This window comes from Pyricularia oryzae, chromosome 3 (assembly GCF_000002495.2).
Source record: "Pyricularia oryzae 70-15 chromosome 3, whole genome shotgun sequence".
In the NCBI taxonomy this organism is placed as follows: Eukaryota; Fungi; Ascomycota; class Sordariomycetes; order Magnaporthales; family Pyriculariaceae; genus Pyricularia; species Pyricularia oryzae.
In genome coordinates, this window is record NC_017849.1 from 4,725,299 (window position 1) to 4,743,695 (window position 18,397).

Here is an 18,397-nt window from a genome sequence, read left to right on the forward strand (position 1 = left end):
CGCTTCACCACAAACCAACTACGACCATGGCAACAGAATACATGAGCGGCGTATGGAAGGACGGCATTTTTAGTAGGCCTCAATTCTTACCTTCTCGACGCCCCCATACTAGATGGGCAAGTAATACGCATATCAGGTCTAACAAAAAATGAAATAGAGGACCGAGTAATTTTTGTGACTGGTGGTGCTGGCGATATCTGCAGTGCTCAGACAAAAGCCATCGTCCACCTCGGTGCCAATGCCTGCATTATCGGCCGCAACGTCGAGAAGACTGAGAGGGTTGCTAGGGAAATCGCCCAGGTTCGGCCAGGTGCCAAGGTTATCGGCATTGGAGCTGTCGACGTTAGAAAGGTTGGTACACGACCGTCTCACCATGAACAAGATATTTGAGCTGACATGAAATTGCAGTTTGAGGATCTCAAGAAGGCTGCAGACCGCTGCGCGAGCGAGCTGGGCGCCATCGACTTTGTGATCGCCGGAGCGGCGGGCAATTTTGTGGCGCCCATCTCGGCCCTGACGCCCAACGGGTTCAAGTCGGTCATCGACATCGACACCATAGGCACCTTCAACACCATCAAGGCGACGATGCCGCACCTGGTGGCCTCGGCGTCGCGGAATCCGAACCCCAGCCCGACAGGGCAGACGGGAGGGCGCATCATCTACGTCTCGGCGACTTTCCACTACACGGGCGTGCCGCTCCAGGCGCACGTCTCGGCAGCAAAGGCGGGCGTCGACAGCCTCATGGCGTCGGTGGCGATTGAGTACGGCCCGTTGGGCATCACGAGCAACGTCATCTCCCCCGGTGGCATTGAGGGGACCGAGGGCATGGAGCGCCTGTCCAGCGGCGAAGTCAACAAGGACCCCAAGCTGGGCGCGGCTGGGGTCCCGACCGGCCGCTGGGGAACCAAGCGCGACATTGGCGACGCGACCGTCTTCCTCTTCAGCGAGGCGGGCAACTACGTCAACGGCCACTGCCTGGTGGTTGACGGTGCCGCCTGGAGGGGTACCAACGCGGGCGTCGGTCTGGACCCGGGCATGCGGTACCCCGACTTTATCATCAGCGGAGAGTTTTCCAAGAATATCAAGTCTGGAAGGAAGTCGAAGCTTTGATTGTTGTCCCTTTGCTCTTTTATTTCATAAAATGCCTTATGGCCCAGGAACGGAAATACCTTTTTTATTCAAGTTTGGCGCAGCTTGGGATGGGGCCAGCCTTGATCAAAATCAAGTTTAAATATAACAGTATTACGATCAAATAACGCATATATTACGGTGCTTACCGAATATGGTTCGGGCTTTTGTGGGCTTTTTGTCGGTTGTCGGGGATAGCCCTCGGACTTTTAGCCCCGGGCAAGCTGGACTATGTGCTACTGGGATATTATGACACAAAGGCTGCGAAGTGTGAGCAGCCCCATCACAGATGGACGGTTGGGGCCGAGACAAACCTACGATTGGGTATTGGGTTACGATATCGGTGGGGTCTACCTTTAAGATCTTCCTTATCAAGGTGCTTGTCGACTCACAATGTGGATGAGCCATTTCCATCTGTCTGCTTTTTTGGTTTGGATTTGTCTTTTCCGGAGTTTTTGGCCGCTATCGCCTCTAAACCACCGGCTGCTTCCGATCGGAATATCCTCTCCTTGTGGGGAGTCACTAACAAATGCAGTAGTAAAACAGGACAAGATGCATAGCCCTTTGCAGGGTAACGGGCATCGCATCCCAGGCGTCCAGACTAACTTTGGGGTTCAGAACGGGTGAATACTCATAGCGGTCCAGTTCTAGTTCTAGTCTAGGAAGGTGGACACCGAGTAGTAATCGGAGCAAAACACTATTAAAGCCGTCGCCAAGCCCTCCTGCCATTTTCTTGGAGTTTACTCACCGCGTCTCTAGCACTTGCCACACCTGCATTGTGCTTTTGGGGCAAAACATTTGACGTTACCAAGTGGCGAGCCAGTCTCTTCTGTCACAACAGAGACTTGAGGTCGAGCAAGCTGAACAATGCAGCTCAACACTCAGCTGTCTGCCCTTTTGGGCCTGCTGCTTCCCACCCTGGCCTCAGCCGAGACCGTGCTGGGCGTCTTCGTCTTCCACCGCCATGGAGACCGCACAGCAAAGTCCACCCCGCCAACCAAGCTGACGGCGCTAGGTGCCGAGCAGGTGCATAGCTCCGGCGAGTACTACCGGTCGCTGTATGTCGCCAGCAACGCCACCAGCCGCATCGCCGGCATCTCGTCAGACGTCGCCGTCAACTCGCAGCTCAACGTCGTCAGCCCCATCGACGTCGTGCTGCAGAACAGCGGCCAGGCCTTTCTTCAGGGGCTCTACCCGCCTACCACGGCCGACGTCCAGGTCCTGGCCGATGGCACGACGGTGCAGTCGACGCTCGGCGGATACCAGTACATCCCAGTCAACTCCCTCACCACCGCCGCCACGCCCAGCGGTGCTGAGGATGACGCTTGGCTACAGTCTGGCAGCGGCTGCGCAAAGGCCGTCGCCAGCTCCAACTCGTACTTTGCCAGCCGCGACTATCTCGATGCCCTCGAGAGCACCCATGGCTTTTACCAGGGCCTGATGCCTGCCATCAACCGCACGTTCAAGGCCGATGCAGCCAACTTCAAGAACGGCTATGCTAGTGAGTCTTTGCTCTCCCCTGATCCTCTCCGCTGATTCTCTGCCCATTCCCAATTCACCTATAAAGTACAGTACTGACATCCCAAAACCCAGTCTACGACTTGATCAACGTCGCCCAGATCCACAACGCATCCTACGACGGCCGCAACCTGATGACCGACCCGGTCCTCCACCAGCTCTCCACCCGCGCCAACCAGCTGGAGTGGAACCTGGCATTCAACGCCTCCGAGCCCGTCCGCGCCATCGCTGGCGCGACCCTCGCCGGCCAGGCCTTGCGGTCCCTCAACGCGACGCTGCAGAAGCCCGCGTCCTCGCCGCGCATCGACGTGCAGTTTGGGGCCTACGCCACCTTTTCGTCCTTCTTCGGCCTGGCGGGCCTGCACGAGGTGAGCACCGACTTTACCGGCATCGTCGACTACGCCAGCAGCATGGCGTTTGAGCTCGTCACCAACGTGTCCGTCCCGGCTGGAGCGGTCAGCCCGGATGACGTGAGCGTGCGCTTCCGCTTCGTCAACGGCTCCGCGTCGGCTGTGAGGCCGCTCAGGGCGTACCCGCTGTTTGGGCCGGGCGAGAGCCTGATGCCCTGGTCGGCTTTCCAGAGAAACATGGCCAAGATCGCGGTCATGGACACGGCGCGCTGGTGCGAGCTGTGCGGGCCCGCGTCTGCTGGTTGCGCTGCTGGTGCGGCCGGCACTGCGGGGGCGGCCGGGGCGGCTTCGGGTGGCAGCGACGGTGGCATCACCACGCCTGTTGCTGGTGTCATTGGCGCTCTGGTCACTCTCGGTTTGGTGCTTATCACGGGTGGGCTTGTCATGGGTGTCGGAGGCCTGCGGCTTGTTAAGAAGCGCGACCTCGTGCCCGCGCCGGCGTCTGACAAGATGAGTGCTTAGAAGTGGCTGTTGAAACTGCCTCGAGTGATGTCCAAAGCGCAGCATGTCAATGGCTTAGCTCAAGGTAGACGAAGATCACGCGTTATGCCTGCGCCACAAATAGATGTTATGTTGCGCCTGTCATATCTAACATTGACGCGCAAGACAACACTCAAGTCAGGTACACGGCATCAAAAAGTCATATGCGAACCAACCCTAACAGAGGGAGCCTGCCAGCCGACCAGAAATTTCTATTCATACGGAGAACGTGGTTTTTCTCGGCCGGGGATGCATTCTTACGAAACCGTTGGGCCATAGGTAGTCACGGTTTGTATTATCGTCATAAAAAAACTAACAAAGACATGCTTCATGCCCTGCAGAAAAAAATAAATAAATAAAAACAAGCATTGACAGGAGTACAAATAGCATCTCAAACCAGAGACATGTGGACAAGGCAGAAACAGAACAACAAGAAACTGGATTCTTCTAAGCCTGAGCGCTGACCTCAGGAGCCACAACCGGTGCAGCAGCAACGGGGACGGGGGCCTCCTTGGCGACGGGCTCGTCCTCGCCGTCCTCCTTCATTCCGCCCAGGATCATGGACTTGGGAGCCATGGCCTGCCAGAGCTCGGGGTCGGTGAAGGCCTTGAACTTCTCGTCGTGCCACTGGCCGGCCGTGATGAAGCGGCCCTCCGAGTCCTGGAACATGGTGTCGTCCTCGGCGCGGAGGAAGTAGGCGATGGAGTAGCGGTGCTCCGACGGGTCAAACGGCACCACGCGGTGGATGCAAGACTGCATCTTCATGCCGCTGGCGAACCGCAGAGAGTCGCCGACGTGCACAAACGCGCAGCCGGGCTTGGGCGCCACGAAGCCCATCTCGCGCGCGCCGCAGACTCCTGGGGGACGGATCTGGAGACCCCACTGCTCCGAGAAGAGGAGGGTGAGGGAGCTGATGTCGGTGTGCTTCTGGTGGCCCATGCTGTTCTCATCCAGGGCTTCCGAGGGGAGGTAGTGCATCATTGAGAGCTGGAGTGTGTTGTTGTCAGCAGCTGAGGGATTTGTCAATGCATTAAACCAAAGGAGAAAAAAAAACACTTACCGTTGTGGTCGAGGGCCTCTCGTTACGGTGCGACATCTCAAATCGCGAGGCGCCAGTCAGGTTCATGCCGGTGGAAAGAGCCGACAGGATGACCTTGGTGATGGTGTTACAGCTCCCGATGGAGTTCTCCAGGATCTTCATGTCGCTGCTGGTCTTGATGGCGTTGGGGATCTTGGGGCTGTCCCTCTGGATCTCGTCCCGCGAGACCTTGAGCATCTCATAGCCGTCCTTGCTGCCGGCCCTGGCTCCGGTGCGGCTTCCAACAGGCTCGTAGCTATTGAGCCATGACGGGTGCAGGTTAGCATATGGCTTGCGACAGTGACTTGTTCAAGAATTGGCTTCTTGGGCAAGAGAAAATAAATGCAAAAGAAGAACGAAACTCACCCCAAGTGAGATGAGATCAACCCAAACTCGTTCTTGGCCTCAATGGGCATATCAAAGAAGCGATGCATGAGGTCGAGCGTCTCCTTCTGGTCGGCAAGCATTCTCCTGCCTTCAATTCCCTTGAGATCAAGGTAGAAGTAACCCTCCTCCAAGCAGGCATTGAGAACCTTTTCGATCTCAGCAGTGTCCTGGGAGAGAAGACGACCATAGTCGATGGTCTGCATGGGCCAGACGGGCACCTGCTTGCCCTGCCACTCGACGGTCTCGGGCATTTCCGTGTTGACAACCATGATGCCTTTTTTTTTGTTGATTTCGAGTTTGGGCTGTCAAAGTCCAAGTATGGGGATGAATTATAATAGGTTATTGACAGGTGTTAGAGAAGGACAATGTTCATGTCAGACTCCAGTGTGTTTGGTGATCATAAGAGGGGCATTCGCTTATATATGCCTCCCTATCCACCCACCCACACTCGAGTCCACATCCATTTTATCCTTTCCTTGCCGAGTACCTGCAACTAGCCAAGAGTTGTTTGCCAGGTACTGCACACGAGGCGCTTCAGTTTCTGACGAATTGTATGCCCGAGACTAATTGCTTGGAACCCCCGCTTCATCCACTCCCCACGATAAGTCCTCGTTTCTCTGTGATGTACGTCTTACTCACATGAGATACATAGATTGGGAGAAACAAACAAGAAACAAAGACGCATATATCACATCTCGGAGCTTCCAATTCACCAATATTCCGACTGGTATGCGCTCTTTTTATTCCTGCACTTTGCAATCTACCTTCCGTCTTGGGTTGCAGCGGTTAGTATCCCTATTAAAATGCATCGCCACTTCGGCAGATGGCGGACGAACCTACCCGTCTGTCAAGCTCTGATTGGGCTTATCTCCGAAACCCCTCACGCTGGCACGGCTTGGCGCAAAGTACCCGACCATCATCGCTGCCTCCACCTCGTATGCACCCATTTTGGACAACCAACCCCACGTTAAAACGGAGTACACGCTTTGCACTTCGGCAGGATACTGTAGAAACCTGCCTGGCTGTCCCAGCTACTGCATCTTTGTCAAAATCAACCGTAGCAAACCAGACATCGGACCTCGATGCTCTGCCGACTGTCCAGATGTGCGGTGCTCGGATCCTCAAACGCCGAGTGCAGAGCCCTCCGCGCCACGCCTGTGGTGTCCGAGTCGAAGCACTTTATGAGCAGCACGTCCTGTGGCGTCATGCACCGTTTGTAGTGCCAGCGATGCTCCGGGTTGTGGCGAACCACCCACTGCTTCCCCTCAAAGTCGTTCTCGACCATGATGGCCTCGACCAGGTCCTGGTCTGGAACCGTGGACGAGTCCGCCACCGCGATTGGGTCCTTGCGTATTGTCTCTATGGGCCGCCAGACGTTGATGATTTGGTAGCGCCGCTTGACCAGCTCGTCGGCCTCGTCGGGGAACTCCCACCGCAGCCTGAGCTCGGCGCCGTGGTACGACTGGTCGACGTGCGTCTTTGTGACGGGCCCGCGGTTCTTGAGGTTCTGTAGCCCCAGGTGGTGCCACTGCGTAGGTCCCCGGCGCACCTTGTGGTTGAAGACGTGGACGCTTTTGGCGCCGGTGATGGACTTGAGCAGCTCCTCGCACTCGCGGTAGTAGACGAACTCTATGTTGGCCTCATCGGTAAAGTCCTTGTCCTGACTCTCATGGTGGCAGTACTGGAACCCATGGCCGTCGAGGGTGTACTTGTCCTCGTCGCCAGTGATGTCGTGTATAACAAAAGGGTGTGCGCGGTGCGGCCGTTCATTGGTGATGCGTCCTTTGCCTATATAAATAGGGGTGGGTTCGGACCCATCCCCAGGGTCGTCCCAGTAATTCAACGTCGTGACTACGTTTTGCTTTTCGACTTGCATTTTGAAGGTTGCGCGTTGCTGTGTGGGATGGTATAAGCACGAAGGATGGAGTGCAGTTCCTCGAAATGCACCCCTAGTTGACGGCCTGGGTTTACTGCCTATTTTGAGGTTAGCAAGTGGAGGATGTGCCCATCCGGGTGCTATCGACAACAACTCTAGGGGTATTCTAGGCCTGGACCCCGCAGCTTCCAGCCGAGTTAGCCGGCTGCAACCACTAAATGACAGCCCGCTCGGTGGAGCGGGGGCAGTACTGTAGCACCATGGATGGATTCGTGTTTGCTCACATGTAATTCGTACAGTTTGGAGCCCAATCCAAACAGCAAAATCGTATACAACCTTACACGACAAACACGTTTAATCACTGAAGTGGCAATTGGTAAAATACACTCAGGTCTTGTCATACGAGCAAAACCACAACATTTCAAGTGAAAGGGCGACGGCCGAGTATCGAACGGCTTCCCTTGATGAGACAATGGAAGAAATCGACGGCTTTGTCTGGGTTGATGCGCCTGAAAGCGATCAGCCTAATGAAATCGACAACAAAATCTACAACGACGGCTTAAAATGCAGAATCTCCGTCATCGAGGAAGCATTGAAGCCATTGACAGAAAACCTATGGTCCTTGAACAAGTATATCCACGACCACCCTGAGTTGGGCTATCAAGAGCACAAGACGCACGATGCCTTGACTGGCTTCATGCAGCAGCAAAAAGGCTGGCAAGTCACTAGGTCAGCCTTTGGCATGGAGACTGCTTGGACTGCTGTTTATAGCTCTGAAAGTGCAGGGCCAGTTGTTGCCTTCAATGCTGAGATGGGTATGATCCAAGACGTGCTTATAATCCTCGAAAAGAAATGTCAAACAAATCCATCAACTGACGCGACAAACAGATGCCTTGCCAGGTCTTGGTCATGCATGTGGGCACAACCTAATAGCTATAGCGTCTGTTGCTGCCGGTCTGGCAACAGCCGAAGTCATGCGCAAGTCGCACCTTCCAGGAAAGGTCGTGATCATAGGGACACCGGCAGAGGAAGGTGGCGGTGGCAAGATAAAGCTTCTCGAGGCAGGCGCCTACGCAGACGTTGACGTCTCCCTCATTTCTCACCCCAGCATCGTAAACAACAGCCCGATGGTCAGGACTACGGCGTTTTCCAAGCTAGAAGTGGAGTATCACGGGCGTGCAGCACATGGCGCCAACAGTCCTTGGCTCGGCATCAACGCATTGGACGCCCTCATAACTGCCTACAACGCCATCTCGGTCCTCCGCCAGCAGACACAGCCCGGGGATGTCATAGGGCTGCAGATCACCAACGGCGGCAACGCGCCAAACGTCATCCATGCTTTTGCTGCAGGCAAGGCAGTTCTCAGAGCCACCAGCGCCTCCAGGCTACAAGAGCTGCAGCGCAAGGTCGAGGCTTGTTTCCGCGCGGGTGCCGAGGCCACGGGTGCAAGACTGGAGGTCAAGGCAACTCCGGGATACAAGGACCATGTGCCGAATCGTGTCATGGCAGAATCCTATACCAAATACTGGGAGGCTTTGCCGGACATGCCACAGCCGCGCATACCCCCAGGCGGCCAGCTCACTTTTGTCAAGGCGAGCACTGATCAAGGAGACATCAGCTATTGCATGCCGAGCTTGAATGCCAGCTTTGCAATTCCTCCCGGACCCAAAGGGGGTCCCCCACATAGTCCAGATTTTGAGAAAGCATCATCTACAGAGGCGGCTTTTGACAGGGCCATGAGAGTCGGGAAGGCCATGGCAGGCACTGCAGTTGACTTATTTGCCGACCAAGAGTTTCTGGAAAAAGTCAAGGCCCAATGGAGGCGCGACATGGTAATTGCAACAATGAATGCTTACTGCGGCTCGCGGGATCTCATTTCTAGAGTAGACTGAAAGATTGTCACAATCTCAGTGCTACCCACAGGCGTTAGTATTCATTAGCACCAATCATTGGCGCCGGATGATATTGCCCCGCGTACTGTTATGGACCATCTCGGCAACATGCGCGCTGATGACCGAATGCCTTACCTTCCTCTTCCTACAAGTCTGGGCTTTCGCCCCAAATTATAGTCTACCAAATGCGTCTGATTGATACAAACACAATCGAGGTCATCGAGTTCACCGACGATAAGATACCACAATATGCAATCCTGTCGCACACCTGGGGCGCTGAGGAGGTCAGCTACCAGGATATGCAGCGTCTCGCGACAAACAGGAAACGCAAATCATGGGACCTTGGCAGATCACCTTCCAGCTCATCGACAGCATCGGTTGCGATGGCTATCTTTGAAATGTCGGGTTACATCAAGATCAAGGCCGCATCACACTACGCGCGCGCCCATGGCTTCCGCTACCTGTGGGTAGACACTTGCTGCATCGACAAGACAAGCAGCGCTGAGCTTTCAGAGGCAATCAACTCCATGTTTGTCTGGTACCGCGATGCTGCGCTCTGCTTTGCATACCTGGAAGATGTCCCGAACAGGCAACTCAAAGACAGTCGCTGGTTCACTCGTGGGTGGACACTGCAGGAGCTGATTGCACCGCGCCAGATGATATTTTGTTCTTCGAACTGGAATGAAGTTGGAAGGAAGTCGTCTTCCAACTTTTGCGACTTGTTGGCGACCATCACGGGGGTGGATAGGAGGGTCCTCAGGGGTAATATTAATCTCGACGAAATCAGCGTTGCCAACCGTATGAGGTCAGTTTCTGAAGCCATCACTTGTAGGGGTTTTGTCTGCTCAAAGTGTCTCCCCTGCTCACTGATAGGGCGGTGACAGATGGGCCGCCAATCGCAAAACGACACGACGTGAGGACATGGCATATTGCCTGATGGGTATCTTTAGTGTCAATATGCCTCTGCTGTATGGCGAGGGAGGCATACGTGGTAAGCTGCATCTGGGTAAAATGAATCTTCTGGCGATAAACTAAACAAGCATCAGCATTCATACGTCTTCAAGAGGAGATTATGAAAGATACCGATGACCACTCCATCTTCGCCTGGGCGGCCCAGCCCCTTAGCGACAACCCCCTTCACGGGCTTTTGGCATCTTCTCCAGCCGCATTCGCCGATGCGCAAACGATACGACTTCCTCCTCTTCAGACTTCAGACAGTGTCCCCATGAGCATGACTAATCAGGGCCTGCGTCTCAAGGTGTTTCTTTGGTCAGTGCCAGAGTATCTCGATGACTTGAGGCGATACCTACCGAGGGATTCTGTCGTGACTTCTCAAGAGCTTTCTCTTCCTCTAGATGGCTATTTTGCCTTTTTGGAGTGTTCAGTCATCGAGAATGGCGAATTCCTGTGTCCAGTCATTCTGCTCCGCAACCTCTGGGGTGACCAGTATGCACGAATCAATATCGACATGGTCTACCACTTGCGCGATCCTAGAACATACTCCTTGGACCGACCTGGCTCCGGCTACTGCTCAATATATGTTAAGCGAAGCCCAAGGGAGATATTGCCCGACTTCATCGTGGCTCTCGAAAAAGGTCTAGGATCCTATGATGATCGTATCACATTTGTCGAGCAAGCCCTGCCTCCCGAGTCTTGGGATCCCGCCTCCTTCGTGCTGACCCCAAGACCGGTAGGTCCATCGAAGACCACCGTCGCCACAATACGTTTCGCTGACTCTGCTCGGAAATCTTGCCTGGATGTGTCTGTCGGGCTCATCAAAGTCAGCCATGGATGGGAGCCGTGGTGCAGACAGAGCCATCACGTTTCTCGCAGCCTGTGGGATGTGCACAAGGAGCTCGTCGATGCCCTTTGGAACTCGCAGATGCCTCAACAGCTTTGGGAAGCCGGAGATACGATGGGGACAGTGGCTCAGACCAGGCTAACGACGCGTTACGGGAGGCCGTATGTGCTTCTTGAATTTGTACAAAGGTTCGAAATAGATGGCACTGAGATTTTCCAGCCCGAGGACAACATCAACGCAGCTATTCAGACCGCTATCGGTATACAACCTTTGCCTAGCCTGGGCCCAGAGGTATCAGGGCTTCAAGAAAGCTAGACTTTATCAGCCGACTCTCACCAAGACACACATGCCGATATAGCAAGCAGTGGCCTTTCCAGAATGCTTGACTCTACCCGACGACGTTACGAGTTGACTGATACGTAGGTTGATGACAGCGATGTGCCTGACTACTCCGATGTACAGGAAAATTTAGCTAGCTTTTCTGTAATCGACTCATTCGAGACAAGCGTTTCAGTCAAGCAACCCTATTTCAAAGTTAGAATTCGAACTGGCTTACCCGAACACACCCTTCTTTGCTACGAGATGTAGATGTCTTTGTGATAGAGGCAGCAAAGAAAGTGTTGCCAGAGCCCAAAGATGGTTGGATCAGTGATCTTGAGGCCACGGACTTGGTTGAGGAGCTTCATCATGCAGGCGAAGATGATATAATCAATATTGTGCACGAATCCCAGCAAGGCTTAACTGGGTTCAACAGGTTGCACCTGGCCCTCGCAACCGGAAGCTGCAAGCTCTTTGACCGTTGCATATCTGAGGATGTGACGAAACCACGTTACAAGATATCGAAGGGGATGTTGGAGTGAGCTTCTGTGATTTGGCGGCCGTGTGTTCCCGACTGGGTCCGATGCGTCCTAACACAAGAGACGCTGCTACACTTTGCTGCAGCATATGGACGCCAGGAAACTGTGGCCGACCTCATCGCCTTCCTCCTAGGTGACATTTACCAGACTGGCGTGTCCCTCCCACCCGACCAGGTAGAGCTGCTGTTGCAGGCACAGAACTACTAGGGCGATGCTCCTCTACACCGCGCCTGCGCTATGGGTAAACAGGCCGCGGTCGAGGCCATACTCGCACTGGATCCGTTGTCAGCACGCAAGCTAGACATACGCGGCTATTCCGTGTTGTGGCATGTGGCGCGCGGGGGAGACGCCAGCAGGATGGCCTGGCTTCTCCGTGACGGGTTTACTATCGAGGCGATGTGCAGGGACGGACGAAGACCAATCCATGCGGCGTGCAGGGAGGGATACTCGGATGTTGTCAAGGTTCTATTGGAATCCGGGGCCAGGGCTGATGTAAAAGAGCCTAGCTTCGGCCTCACCCCTGCACACCTAGCAGCCATGTTTGGACACCACGAGTGCCTTGAGCACATAATCGGACACTCTTCTGGTTCTGTAGACGAGACTTTGAAAGGCAGAAAGATGTACTGCACGCCGTTGCACCTAGCTCGTGGCCAATGGGCGTACCAAGTGCGTCGAGGTGCTGCTCGAAGCTGGGGTCGACGTCTCGCGTCGCTGTGAGTGCTACTTCGTTAGCTTCAATGAGGCGCGCTCGATCAAGAAGCCGGAATCTTTTGATGTGGTCGCTGCCAACGAGTTGCCCGGAAATATCGCGGCTGAGAGGGGCTTCGACCAGATAATGGAGCTGATTTCTGGGCGCGGGCGGGAAGCAGCCAAGAGCCCCCTCAGTCCCCGGGCTATGAGTTTCGAGCGTGAGGACGATTGGGTCGTACGATCGGTGTCAGCTCCAAGTGGCACGGGTCTTGCGCCAGAGTCGTCATGACCTGATATGCTTTCCGCGTCTCCGAGATAACATATTTAGAGAATGTATCCAGTGCGTCCTCTACCAGTACACAACTCCGTAGGTCGGCGCTCAGTCCTGGATTAGGCGCGGCGGGGACTTGATGAGAATGAACAAAGTCCGAGGCTACACCTGCCGGCATTTAGACTTGAAGTTTATATCCCGTTATATAATTTTAACTTTCCTTTGGATGACTGCCACTTAAAAGCAATCACCAGGACGTTGTAGAGACTCAACTGTGTTCCTCGCTGGAAGAAAGAATGTGAAGGACTCACTACCAAGTATAAGTATGATTGGAGTGAACTGAGAATGACTGCAATAGTTTTGCTCTTGAAAGAAAAAGGTTCTCTTCCTGGTTGCAGGACTAATAACAGGCAAATTAAAAAGAGCAAAAGGATACCACATTGCATCAGCCGTGAATCGAACACGGGGCCCATCGAATTTATTCATAGAATGGCAACGATGGATTTTACCACTAAACCACTGATGCTAGTCGTATGACTCGTGGTGGCATGTGTACAGGTGTCTGATGATATAGATAGTTGACTGAGTTTCTCTGGGGAACGTGGCGTTCATAGCGTCGTGTCTAGCTTACGGCAGGCAGTTTCCGACTCCCTCCAGTATCATTAGCCCAGTGCCTGGTGCCTGGTGCCTGGTAAAGAATACGTGAAAAAATCTCAACAGTGGACATTTGTGGGGCACTATTCGAAAGACATCCTTCTCTCTTGTCAACCGGCCCCTGGTTCCTTGACATGCAAGATCAAGTGCAGCACCATCTCAACCAAGCTATGCAATGGCCAGAGAACGCTGTTCTCGACGGTGGAGGTTGTTGGTTTGGCATTGGTGATGAACAAGGAATATAAACATACCAATGCGTCTGTCCTCTTGTAGTTGAGAAACGCCGAAATCCATTTGCAATATCTAGGGCCAACGACGAGACGACCAGGCCGAAACGAAACAAGACGATGCCCTTGTTCTTAATGTAAATCGGTATATACGGAAAAACACATATAAACACATATGGGTTGGTGGGTTGGATTCTTCATAGCAAGACAAAATTGGTTGATTGGTGGGGCTCGTAACAGTCATAGTCGAGACTAATGCATGCTGAATTGCGAGTGTCAGCCTTGAGGGTGGACCTGGTTGATATATTTGCATTATGTCAGCAATCTGATGATCATCCACCACCTCTATCAACTGGGGGATATTCCATGTCGGGACTGTAATACTAGGCCAATGGACTCTTGTTGGATATCACAAAGACTTTTCGTGAGCTTGAGCTATTCGGCGTACAGAGTTCTGGATATTTCTGCCCGCTTTAAGCTTGTACAACCTGGCACTATTGAATGTCAGAGGTTGTCTATGCTCGGAAGTACCAGAATCTTGGCACAGATGAGATTGGAGTCATGACATTCTTCCGCAGCATTCTTTACGAGGAATCAACTGCTATCACTTTTCAAATCGACAGCCCCGAATGCCAGGCTCACAAAGTTGAGTTCAAGTCCGTCATATATGGTCGTTGGGTTGAAATACTCGCCTAGCACTGTAAGCCTCACTGCTTGTTGCTTGTGTTTCTGTAACCTCGGATCGAAACGATGAAATTCCGCCCGTGTGGTACATGCATGTTCAAAGGGGAGAAAGGCTTGGGGTTGCAGTTGTGTCTGTGGGAATGCCTCGCCAGCAACGACGGCAGCAGCAAAACAAATTAACTGGCTACCTTGGGTAGGCAGACTCGGTATTCCCTGATCTGCATGTTTTACGGTTGGACAGGCAAGATAAAGGATCTTGTAGTCCACACTGACGTGTGACGCTCTTGGTTCAACAAAGTGTCAAACATATCATAGATTGTCGAAAGTTCCATCAGACCTGATGCCTGGTCAAACAATCGTAGTTTGTCCCCTAGGCTTCCAGGATGATACGAGTGCTTCGTAAGCTTAAAACGCCATGCAAAGACCTGAGGGAGCCGTGTCACCATGGCAGCGTCATGAAGAAGCCCGCATGAGACCTTGGTAAGTGTGGGGGTAATTCGACATGTAGGAATAACTCGATATATGGAAACGATAGGGGTTACGACGAGAACATGTAGCAGTGATCTGGTAGGCAGCTCAAAGGCGTCGATATGAACGGAGCAAGGGAACGCAGAAAGGGGATGGCGCCAAGGGGACGCAGTTGAGGTGTACGAGGGGTGATGGAAGGATAGCTAGATGATTCAAGTGCGCAAAAGGGCGTGGGGAGGTGTGCGAAGACCAGAAAGAGGGCGTACGGGTATGGGCAGCCAGACAGGGGGGTGCACAAGGGCGGGTGCAGTGTGAGGTGTGGGTGCAAGTGTAGGCAGAAGAGCGACGGAAAAAGTGGGTCGGGCGAGCCAGCGACGAAACTCCCCCCCGGGTCCTCAGGCATATAAACCACCTCTTCCCTCACCTCGACCACCCACCCTTGCTTCTCTTCTTCCCATATTCATACCAAAACCAAAGAGACTTGGACAATTCCATCCAAACTCAACGATTGGCTTTCAAGATTCACTAGAATCCATCAGGAGACCACTCAGGACATATCCTGCTTGACTTCCACTCAATACCAACCACTCCTGCTGCCCCCATTCTGCCGCGGCCCCTTTGTGACCTCCCCAGCATTGCTGGTCCTGACGTCTTCACTCGTCGAACGTCACGGTCTCCCCGGAAGCTACCAGCGTCAGCTTGTACTTCAACGCAATGGCGTACTCGTACCACCAGTACCACGAGGCGCAGGCGTACCCCCATGATTACCAGTATGACCACCGGCAACCAATACACAGCTCAACTCGAGAGCGCCCACGAACCTTGGACACTCGTCCGCATGCCCCTCGCTGGGTGCAGCACGGGTTTTCCCACGACACTGGAGCGTACATGTATGACGCCGGCTCGTATCGGGAGGACGACCCGTACCGGATCCCGAGGCAAACACAGTACTACTACTCCACCGAAGAAGGTCGACGATATGAGCATTCATCTAGGAGGGATAACGAGCACCGAAGCGAAGCTTCCTCGAGCAGCAGGAGATCCGACAAGAGGGATGCAGGCAGCTCCAGGTCGACCGCAAGTGGGAGCAGCAAACGATCATCGAAGAGCTCGGCACCACGATCGTCAACGCTGCTAACTCCACCAGATACCCCGGAAATCGGCAGGTTATCAACTCCAGAGCTTGCACCATTAAGCGCAGGTCTGCGCTTCTGCGACTGCGGGTGCAGTGACGGGTATCATGAGGAAGAGGAAAGGTACCTCAAGGGGAGAGCAGCAATGGACTCAAAGCGTATGTCATGAACTGCCCTCAGATTGCAGCCGGCCAATGCTGACCTCGATGCAGTGCAATATGCAGCCGAATACATGGCTACACGAGGCCATGACCGGTCGAGCGGGAGGAGATGAGATTGAGAGGCCTTTGTCGGAGGCATCCATTTGCCAATGCAAGTGGACAAAGTCGGGAGGGTTTTTTTTTTCTTGTCCTCTGTCATTTGCTGTTTTTGGGCCGGCGTTGTGGGGTAAATTTTGGGTGATGCAAGCGGGCAAGGCGTTCAGGCGTTTCTTTGATCTCACCAGGCGACAGCTGGTTGGTCCAGAGATTGACCACCTATAGACATTGGTTGCCTTTTTTTTTTTTTTTTTATCTGCCACTTTGATTTTTTCCCAAAGTGTTGCTGTCTGTACAATAAAAGGAGCTATTGAAGCCTCCAAATAATCTGTAAAAATCATTGTTGTTGCAGTTTGAGCCCGTGACGCAAGTTCTATGCTGTGTATGAGAAAGTTGACAGGCACGCCGAATTCGACGGGTCGAGTGGGAGGCCGCCGTCGGCAAGGCTTGACGTTGGCGTTTGTGTAGCAAAGTAAGTGAAGGCATGGCCCCGATCTTCCAGGCAGAAATGCTAGAAATGCCCCACATTTATCGAATTTCAACCAATCAAAGCCCTTCTTGGTTGCTGGATAAGCGAACACCCTTGCTAACTTGACTGGTCGAGGTTTGGAGGGACCAGAGAGAAGCGTATCGTCCATTGTTCACCTGATGGAGATTCTCATCATCGCGGACATGATTGAATCTCTCTTGTCTGCAGGCACGGATTTTTGGGTCGCTCACAAACGCAATGGTCCGCTTTTGCTAGGACTGCGAATCCTGGATTGCCTTGCCGAGGTGAATAATTACCGAATTGGAATATTCAATTCGTTTTTCTCATTCTCGGATTGAGTTTCAGGTGTGGCGACGCAAACAGTCTACGCAAACAGTCCTACAGCTTCTTTGCCTACGACTTGGGATGCGCCGATGCGCAATCAAGGACGTTGAAGGACTTTATGTAGTACTCGTGGGCAACCCTTCAACAACTCTAAAATTCCCTAGACCTCTGGAATTACACTGTGCGACTGGGGTCAATTTTGCGGTAATTTTGCAGTAACTGTGCGATTTTCCAAGATGTACTGTGACCTAGCTATCACAGCAGTACATTCGTATTGGCCCAGAAGGACGGCGCCAAGCAGCATTTATGCAGTGATGCAACAAGAGCAGAACGAATATGCCGAGGTGTGGAGGCGAGAGACCTTCAATTGAACCGGATTGAGCATCCTCAGTGAAGACTTAGAGAGATTTTGATGAGTCATCTGTAGCAGCAAGCGGCTCAAGAAATTCGACTCACACAATTTGGAGTAACAGCCTACCCCAAATCCTTCGAACCAGCCGTGGGTAAGGAGTCACCACTTGCACTAGCGACTCGCACTGCAGCGTGCTCGCATCTTTGCTACGAACTACGAAGTACAAAGGCGGCTACCTACTTGTGTAAGGAGTCATTGACCGATTCAGGGTTAAAGAAGAGAATAATTAGGCGCCAGCCATAAAGGGTCTCATCAAATTCACCCAATTGTAGCAAACATGGAAACCGGGTAGTGTAGCACTGTAAGCGCGAATTGTGTACAGTAAAACCCCACGAGTTGATCACCGCAGGCTGATTGATTCCAAAGTTTGCTTTGTAGTTGACTTTGGTGCAGGGTAGCTGAGCTATTGAAACAGTACGAACGGGATGTTTGTAAATCCAAGCCACCAAACAGATTTTCCCGTGCGCAAGCGCGAAATCCTTGTCTTGTCTGGTCATCGACAAGCAACAATCAGTACGCACCCGAGGTACTGTCCCACGCATCAACATCAACACCCAAATGCCCAGTCAAAACCACTTGCCTGATAAGGTGGCAAGCAGACCTCGTCACTAGATACTGCTTCACGGCTATCGGTTATCCGACACCCGAATGCCAAGACTTATACTCTCAAGTTTGACACATACCCAACGCTTCATGTGTCGCGTAGTAAGTGGCTTGGGATATAGTAAATGATCATCGGAAATTATAGGTGCTGATCAGAAATAAGAAGCACGTTTCAACTTTCCGGGGGGAACTTGGCCTTAACTTGTTTAAACTTTCACCAACGTCATTGTATCTATAATTTGCCCCATATGTTTGAGGTCTAGATATCAACTATTGATGGATCTTCTAGATCATCAAGATCATATAATTAATTACCTGACTCCGTAAATCCATATAGGGCTGTGTGGCAACTCCCGGCCGGGGCCCCAAGACCGATGAGCCGGCCCCGCCCCGGGAACTCCACAAGGAAAATCTTCAACAAGGGTAACCGGACAGTTGGAACCATGGCCACGGGCAGAACGGTTCGTGCCGGCTGGCGGTTGTCGGGACGGCTTCAAGATAATAAAACGTAGCGTAACGAAAACTTACTCGCCTGTAATTTTTTTTATCATACTTACACCGCCGCTTGTTACAGGCCCATCATATGCACGAGACCAGACGATGAAGTTGAGATGACGTTGGCCAAAGCTCGAACCAACACGGGGTTCTTCGGTTCTTCTTCAAGTTCAGACACTAACTAAACAGATTAGACTAGATGCTTTCTTTTTCTAAAACGTTTTTTTGATGAGGGTTGGTCATTGCGATGCCATTTCCACCA

General features: G+C 52.9%; 8 protein-coding genes and 1 non-coding gene across 9 annotated transcripts; 6 read left to right on the forward strand and 3 right to left on the reverse strand.

Annotated features, from left to right (window-relative positions):
* Positions 1 to 26: 26 nt before the first annotated feature.
* MGG_05138 (sporulation protein SPS19) lies at positions 27 to 1,110 on the forward strand (the record flags this gene model as incomplete). Its single annotated transcript, XM_003712620.1, has 3 exons — positions 27 to 72; positions 158 to 351; positions 409 to 1,110. 3 exons carry the CDS (start codon positions 27 to 29, stop codon positions 1,108 to 1,110), a joined length of 942 nt encoding a protein of 313 aa, XP_003712668.1.
* An 885-nt stretch (positions 1,111 to 1,995) lies between these two features.
* Positions 1,996 to 3,518, forward strand: MGG_05139 (uncharacterized protein; the record flags this gene model as incomplete). The annotated part of the gene is made up of 2 exons (XM_003712621.1): positions 1,996 to 2,629; positions 2,722 to 3,518. 2 exons carry the CDS (start codon positions 1,996 to 1,998, stop codon positions 3,516 to 3,518), a joined length of 1,431 nt encoding a protein of 476 aa, XP_003712669.1.
* Positions 3,519 to 3,983: 465 nt separating this feature from the next.
* MGG_05140 (uncharacterized protein) lies at positions 3,984 to 5,270 on the reverse strand (the record flags this gene model as incomplete). The annotated part of the gene is made up of 3 exons (XM_003712622.1): positions 3,984 to 4,523; positions 4,597 to 4,870; positions 4,981 to 5,270. The coding sequence occupies 3 exons, from the start codon at positions 5,268 to 5,270 to the stop codon at positions 3,984 to 3,986; spliced, it is 1,104 nt and encodes a 367-aa protein (XP_003712670.1).
* A 782-nt stretch (positions 5,271 to 6,052) lies between these two features.
* On the reverse strand, positions 6,053 to 6,877 carry MGG_05141 (uncharacterized protein; the record flags this gene model as incomplete). The annotated part of the gene is made up of 1 exon (XM_003712623.1): positions 6,053 to 6,877. One exon carries the CDS (start codon positions 6,875 to 6,877, stop codon positions 6,053 to 6,055), a length of 825 nt encoding a protein of 274 aa, XP_003712671.1.
* A 472-nt stretch (positions 6,878 to 7,349) lies between these two features.
* MGG_15131 (peptidase M20 domain containing 2) lies at positions 7,350 to 8,769 on the forward strand (the record flags this gene model as incomplete). The annotated part of the gene is made up of 2 exons (XM_003712624.1): positions 7,350 to 7,692; positions 7,766 to 8,769. The coding sequence occupies 2 exons, from the start codon at positions 7,350 to 7,352 to the stop codon at positions 8,767 to 8,769; spliced, it is 1,347 nt and encodes a 448-aa protein (XP_003712672.1).
* A 149-nt stretch (positions 8,770 to 8,918) lies between these two features.
* On the forward strand, positions 8,919 to 10,885 carry MGG_15132 (HET domain-containing protein; the record flags this gene model as incomplete). Its single annotated transcript, XM_003712625.1, has 3 exons — positions 8,919 to 9,574; positions 9,654 to 9,760; positions 9,816 to 10,885. Exons 1-3 carry the CDS (start codon positions 8,955 to 8,957, stop codon positions 10,883 to 10,885), a joined length of 1,797 nt encoding a protein of 598 aa, XP_003712673.1. The 5' UTR covers positions 8,919 to 8,954.
* Positions 10,886 to 11,664: 779 nt separating this feature from the next.
* Positions 11,665 to 12,406, forward strand: MGG_16875 (uncharacterized protein; the record flags this gene model as incomplete). The annotated part of the gene is made up of 2 exons (XM_003712626.1): positions 11,665 to 12,018; positions 12,071 to 12,406. The coding sequence occupies 2 exons, from the start codon at positions 11,665 to 11,667 to the stop codon at positions 12,404 to 12,406; spliced, it is 690 nt and encodes a 229-aa protein (XP_003712674.1).
* A 423-nt stretch (positions 12,407 to 12,829) lies between these two features.
* MGG_20151 lies at positions 12,830 to 12,914 on the reverse strand. Its single transcript has one exon. It is a non-coding gene; the product is annotated as a tRNA-Gly (tRNA).
* Positions 12,915 to 14,884: 1,970 nt separating this feature from the next.
* MGG_05143 (uncharacterized protein) lies at positions 14,885 to 16,171 on the forward strand. The gene is made up of 2 exons (XM_003712627.1): positions 14,885 to 15,712; positions 15,767 to 16,171. Exons 1-2 carry the CDS (start codon positions 15,136 to 15,138, stop codon positions 15,826 to 15,828), a joined length of 639 nt encoding a protein of 212 aa, XP_003712675.1. The 5' UTR covers positions 14,885 to 15,135; the 3' UTR covers positions 15,829 to 16,171.
* Positions 16,172 to 18,397: the final 2,226 nt, after the last annotated feature.

What these genes read in the sequence shown, in the direction of transcription:
- MGG_05143 (XM_003712627.1), top strand. Translation starts at nt 15,136, where the DNA reads ATGGCGTACTCGTACCACCAGTACCACGAGGCGCAGGCGTACCCCCAT. An exon ending in AGCAGCAATGGACTCAAAGC is followed by an intron (nt 15,713 to 15,766) that starts GTATGTCATGAA and finishes ACCTCGATGCAG; the next exon opens with TGCAATATGCAGCCGAATAC.